Here is a 6,346-nt window from a genome sequence, read left to right as displayed (position 1 = left end):
GTTTATCTGGAGATTTCTTGTGCCTCTTCAAACTAATTACTGCCAGCAGGGAGGCAACAGGACTGTAAAAATTGAGCACCAGCATTTCTGACTTCTTTTATTAGCATATAGTTTAATGAAGGAGTATCTTAGACTCTTACTTACCACTCCACGTAAGGTTGGAGGTATCAGCCCACAATAGACAGGGATAAAAGTGCTGCAGACACAGGCCTGAGGGAGAAAGAGATCCAGCATGTAAAACCCTTTGAGTAAGAACCAGATCAAAGCCTACTGAATCCACTACTCTTCCTAGAGTACCACTGGCACATGCTGACAATTATATTCCATTAATAAGGGCACTTGGAGACCAAGAAAAAAAAAAAACAAAAACAAAAACAAAAAAACAGCTTGCAGCCCCACCCTAGCCCTCTGCTCTATGCTCCCATTCACCTGGATCAGCTCCTCCTTAGACTTGAAGTCTGACAGTATCACATTTTCTCCATCAGAGACCCGTGTGAGGGAGATGCCCAAGCGTCCTGCTGCTACTTCATGCCCATTCTCTGGCACAGTCTTGGACATGCAGATCCGAATGATCTTCACCAAGTTGAAAGATGGGTGGAGTGGGCCCAAGAACCTCTTCCGTGCTTCTTTTGACACTCGAATGATACTGGCACCAGCCTCACCTGCAACAAGAGAAAGAAATGCACTGTGAAATGCTAGTCAAAACTACCTTCTTAAAATTAGATACAGAAAAGCCTTGTCCAGCTTTACTCAATTTCTTCTACTTGCTGATATAACTTGAGATGAAAGGCTATAATGGACAGTGTTACAGAAGTCACTGAAATTTGTTGTTGGCCCTCACACTTGCTCACTGTGATAGGCTTCCATTATCTTACACATTATATAAAGTCCAGGAAGATCGTATGAATCTGCTTCACCGATCAATGCAGGACTGATAAAAAGACAAACTAACACAAGACAAGGGCACTGCTTTAACAGCTTTGAGCTTTGGCTAAGCCCACTCTAAAATATCTTCCACTAAAACTTCTCTACAAGCATCTTTTTTTATTGACTTGAAACAAGACACCTGTCAGTAAGCAGAAACACTGGTGTTTTCCAGCTAATCAGTTGTCAACAGCTCTCTTGACAATCTCAACCATATTTCAGGCAGAAGTAGAGCTTTCCTATGTTTTTTGCAGAGTTGCTGTGTTCTCTCAGCATTGCTTGAGCATCCTGCCAAATCCAAATCCACTGTCCTATAGCTCCATTTAGGCAGAGGGAAGGGAGACAGGCATTTTGAGGCAGTTGAGTCAAGATCATAATCTTGACTAGGATTCAGTTTACTATGCTCTATTAGGGAAGGAGTGACTTTGAGACACCTAGGGAGATGTTGGTGCATCATTCCCTCCACTGCACCCATCTCCACAGCATTAAAACAGGCCCTGATAGCAAGAAGGATTCAAGAAGTGTGCATGCTTTGCACTTTCACACAGTGACCCAGCTGGGGTTGGAGAGAGAAGATGCATCCTGCCTGTGCAAAAGGAAAGGCATCTAAGCCCATTATCTCAGAGTCACTAGGAACCCAATCTGGCAAGAACATCAGAGCTCTGAAGTGGAAAAGGGAAGAAGGGCTGGAGGGGGGTTGAACAGACCAAAAACAAAAACATCAAACCAAGCCAAATCCTCAACATGCTGCCCTTTGCACATACTGACTGCTGTTTCCAGGCTTGTCTCTTAGCCAGGGTGAGATGCAAAACTAGATTCCCCAGGTACCAGGCAATCACTGTACTCCCAGGGACATAGGGAATATATGTCCAAGAGCAGTAAGGAGATCAAGGGAAAGTAGCTATGCTCTCGCAAATGAGGTCTTGTCTCCAATCAAACTGAAATTCTGTTCCTGGACAAAGATGAAAGAGCCTATCAGTTCAAGTCAACTTGAAACCCTCCCACTTTGCTCTCCTCCCCACCCAGTCTTGCAGCTGCAGAAAGGAGGCAGTAGAATGGAAGAAGCCAACTTAGACCTAGGTCAATAAACAGAGATAAGAGCAACTCCCTCAGAACTATTCTGACACAGCCCATTCTTTTGCAAGATGTGCTACAGCGGCATGTTTTCCACTAGCACAGCATGGGATGCGATTCCGTATTAGGAAAGTCACCACCACCAGTAGCTCCAGCAAGCACAGAATCAGACCATAGAGTATAACCACAGACTCTGGGGTCAGGATTATAGGTACTGTGAGGTAGTGACCTAGCAGAAAATTCAAGTTCCCCTTTCTGAAGGGATTTTCAGCACTATGATCCCAGTCTTCTGCTCTGCCCTGGAGCAATGTATAGCAGCTTAACTTTGATCTTCCTCAATCAGCACTAAGACATTCCACTCTGATAGATGCATGGTTCAACATCCTTCCTAACATGAAGAAAGTCAGCCTCACACTGAAATCACATTTTATAAACATGGAAGTACTTCATAGTGATCTCTAAGACGCCCTCACATCTGACAAGGGCTGAAAGACACACAAAGAACCTGCAAGGGAGCCAAAAACTGGATGAACCCCCAGTCCAGCATGTTGGTCACAGGACCTTAGGCAAGTCCACTGCACTGACTGCATTGCAGGGATTTGCTGTCTTAGATAAAAAACCCAACAGGCAGGTGAGTGTTGAGCATGCAACTGTGCAGAGATACACTGTGTGCAAAGCCCTGCTGGAAGATGACCCAAAAGATGGTGCTTATAGACAGATGCTTTCAGACTTCATATTAGTACGCAGAAAGAAATACTTAATAATTGCAGTTGTTATCAATATTAAGTTGAGCTAATGACTAATGTTAAGCAATTTTCAGCCTAGATTTTTAGCTCTAAGGAAAACAAAACAGTAAAATCTCAACATATCAAGAAACAGACTGTCCCAATATTTGAGAATGGACATTGCAGCTGCCTGCTCTATCACTGTTCCCGCTGCCACTCAGCTGTGTATCAGGGGAGAAAAAGGGGACAAAACAATTTATTCCTGGTTAGCAATGTCCTTCTTTGAACCATTTTTGTATTTTATACATGCGTGTATATACACACACAGGTTATGTACAAGCAGCTCCAGGTTATTCTACTTGAAAGGCAGCTGTGATCCTACTGGACTTGCTGGCTCTTACACCAGTGCTGAGAGCAGAAAGACTSTGCAAGGAGAGGTGGGCACAGGGCAATCTGCAGTACCACTGGCTTTCCTGGAATTGGGGCCAGCTCAGGGTTCAGCCACAGGAGTCAGGTTTACATAGCCGGGCCCATGACAGATGACAAGGCCTCTTGGAAATAATTTTGGAGGAGAAAGATGGCAAGAGTGTTTTAGTCCCACAATTACCAGAAGAGCTGTTCCAGGAAAACAAGTACAAATTCTGCTTTGGATTTTGCAGAGGCTGCCAGAGGGAGTTGCTAAATGAAAGGTAGTAGAGAGTGACAAGTCCTGCAGGGGTCAGCCACAAGCTGCCACTTGCTGGGATTAATCCAGTGCCAACTCCAGTCCACAAGAAAGATTCCCATGGGTTTTGATGGGTCTGGTGATTCAGGACACAGGTCACATGAAAAACCTGAGCTAAGTTCCTTTCCCTTTCCTGGGGTATGTGCCAAGGGACACAGACAACCTGTAATAGCTAGCACYGACTGCTGAGAAAACACTTCATTCTTCTCCCACCAACCAATTCATCCAGCACTTCTCCTCGTACAGATTCACTAAACCAATATTCCTCTAATAATGGTAATATTGATAATGACAATACATGAAATATTTTATTTTCTTTAGAAAAGTCATTCTTCCCCACAATGCGTTTTGTCAAAACAAGGCTGAATGTAGCAAGGTAGTCCTGAACGCAACAACTAGAAAATGAATTATGAACCAGTAATGTCAAGCCAGTTTCCCATTAACTTATTGATATGACAAGATCAGCATGTTTAAAAAAATTGGCTGTCACTTCCACCAGTCATGCTTGACTCCAGAATGACCCAGTGAGTACCTACTGCTTTGCATTCTCAGGTAAGTCTGCTCACCACAATACAAAACCAGAACAAGATACAGGTCACACATTTCCTAGAGGAGCAGGAACAAAGGAGATCCAGAGCTATTTCCAGGAGAGCCCAAAGGAAMTAAGGCCCATTGCAAACTTCATCACCTTTCATTCTGAAGGCATTCCCCTGAACTACCTTTCTCTAACCTGAGAAGCACTCAGTAGCACATGCTATTTATAACTGCATATGAGCACCCCCAGCCATAGGGGTCTGCTACTCCAGATCAATCACCTAACTGATGTTAGCTGGGGTGAGAGATGTTCCTGGCATCCTGGCTAAGAGCTCCAAAATGAAACAGAACAGTCATTTCAGTCCTGTGCAGTACACATGGACAAGGACCAGCACAAGAGCTAAGCCCCCCATGCACCTTCTCTGGTAAGCTGCAAAAGGAGTGATGGGAAGGGAAATGGGCCTTTTCACACCTGTATATTCAGCAGCAGGGCTTTTGCTGAGCTCTTGCACTGAGGGAACATGATGCCTTGCCTGTTGATGTGACACTATCCAATAACACGTCAGCAGGATGGTTGACCCATAAAGTATTTCGAGAGAGATGGGTGGGAAACAAATCCTCAAGATGTAATAAACAAAAATAGGAGCAGAGAGAGGCGAAGAGGGAGGGGGCATTCAGGACACTCCACCAAGCAACTCACACTGCTGCTGCTCACCCGTGACATTGCRGCCCCCTCTGGAACAGCTCCATGTCAGTACAAAGATCATCGCCTGAGCCAGGAACATTTCTGCTCCCCTGGCTATTGCAGCAGTAAACAAGAGTGTAAGCTTGAAAGAAATGCATTCAAACAGGGATGGAAAATAAAGGACAGCAGGGATGGTGGTGGATGCCAAAGCAGCATCTCCCTTTCCTGCTGGCAGAAAGCACATATGGGGAAGGGAGYGGGCATTGCCAAGCCCACTGACTTGCCAAGGGAGCTTCAGGACATTGCTCTAGTTCTGGTAGAGGTGTACCACCCAGCCATCCTGCCCCAGACTTGGCCCTGACTAACTGAAGAATCTCTTGGAGCAAATCTAACTCTTCTTTCCAGGCTATGTTTAAGGCCTTACTGTTGCCTGCACATGTCCTTCTGGAGGCCATGGTCCCTGCAGTTCAGGTAGCACAGGCAACAACTCTTGTGTTCCTTCAGGCTCCTCATAGACCAGCAGTGTCTTTCAGTAAGGAGGCCATACAGTGACAACATCCCGGACTGCAGATGCCTGGACTAAGAGCAGGCAGGGAACCGTGCAGCCCCTGTAAGATCCATGCTAAACTTGCACCTCGTTCAGCACCAACAAAAATCCAGACAGACTCCTTCCTACACATCAGCTACTCCAGGGAACTGTGCCTCTCTGTAGTCCCATCACCAAGCTATGACTCCAAACTGGCCAGACACACAGATACTGAAAGCTTTTGAAGAGAAGCCAAATAGCAGAAGGAAGTGTAGGTGCTTTTGACATTGTGCCAGTAACTGAGGGGCCTAATGCCTTGCTAGTTTGGAATTTAGGCTGCAAGCTTCTGAGTACAGAAGCCAGCTCCTGTTTACCACAACAGGGTATAGCCCAATCAGTTACCTGTTAGAAATAGGTTTGCATACTACCAAGCAAGGTATCCCCTGCTGGAGTCCCCAGCTGTAATCTCTGCCTCTGCACTTTGGTTTTGACTCAGATGCTTGCTACAGCATCAGCGGAGCTGTTAACTCTTCCTATCAGCAGATCCCTGTTCAGACCTGAATTTAGGAACAAGTGAGCCAGAAGGCATTCACCAGCATGATCTCACTCCAGGCTAGTTTAGTTTGGCTGTTTATCCCTTATTGCTCCAGCCAGGGACCTGTTCCAGCATCTCATCTTTGCAATAGCCAACAGCCAGTCTGCAATGATGAGCACAGATTTCAGGAGAGCTCTCCTGGATTCTTCCACAAAAACCCTGAGCTGCTCAAAATCAGCATGCACAGCTCCTGCACCTGCCTGTTCTCTGAATACCAAAACTAAGCAGCACACATGCTTTTCCCGCCTGGCCTCTCCTAAGAGAACACTAATGCAGTCCTGTTGCCAGCCTGGAAGTGCAAAGCTATGAACAAAAGGCACTGAAACAAAATTTGCAAGCTGATAACTAGAAAAAAAAATGAATTTTAATGAATATTTCCTCACAGGCCACTCAGACTGCCAGAAGTGCCCATTTGCTTGACAGACAAACAAGTGCATAGCAACAGGTCTGGTGATCCAAAGACAACTAATTCTTGTGGGCAGTGACCTTATTTCATGAAAGATACCCTCTACTTGGCTGGTCTTCTGTGCCTTTTCCCATGCTTATGCTGAAGCAACCT

The 6,346-nt window shown here is 45.5% G+C and overlaps 1 protein-coding gene across 1 annotated transcript in view; it reads right to left on the bottom strand.

Moving 5' to 3' along the window:
- The window catches only part of PNPLA2 (patatin like domain 2, triacylglycerol lipase), a 30,121-nt gene that overhangs the window by 13,087 nt on the left and 10,688 nt on the right, over positions 1–6,346 (bottom strand). The window contains exons 2-3 of the mRNA XM_085298487.1: positions 430–662; positions 145–210 (exon numbers count right to left, since the gene is read on the bottom strand). Coding sequence (XP_085154613.1) covers positions 145–210; positions 430–662 — 299 coding nt within the window. The remainder of the gene's footprint in view (positions 1–144; positions 211–429; positions 663–6,346) is intronic.

Source organism: Rhea americana, unplaced genomic scaffold (genome assembly GCF_003343005.1).
Source record: "Rhea americana isolate MKP2758 unplaced genomic scaffold, rheAme1 scaffold_139, whole genome shotgun sequence".
Classification (NCBI taxonomy): domain Eukaryota; kingdom Metazoa; phylum Chordata; class Aves; order Rheiformes; family Rheidae; genus Rhea; species Rhea americana.
The sequence above is the reverse complement of the archived record's forward strand: the minus strand, read 5'-3'. Positions and strand labels throughout refer to the sequence as shown.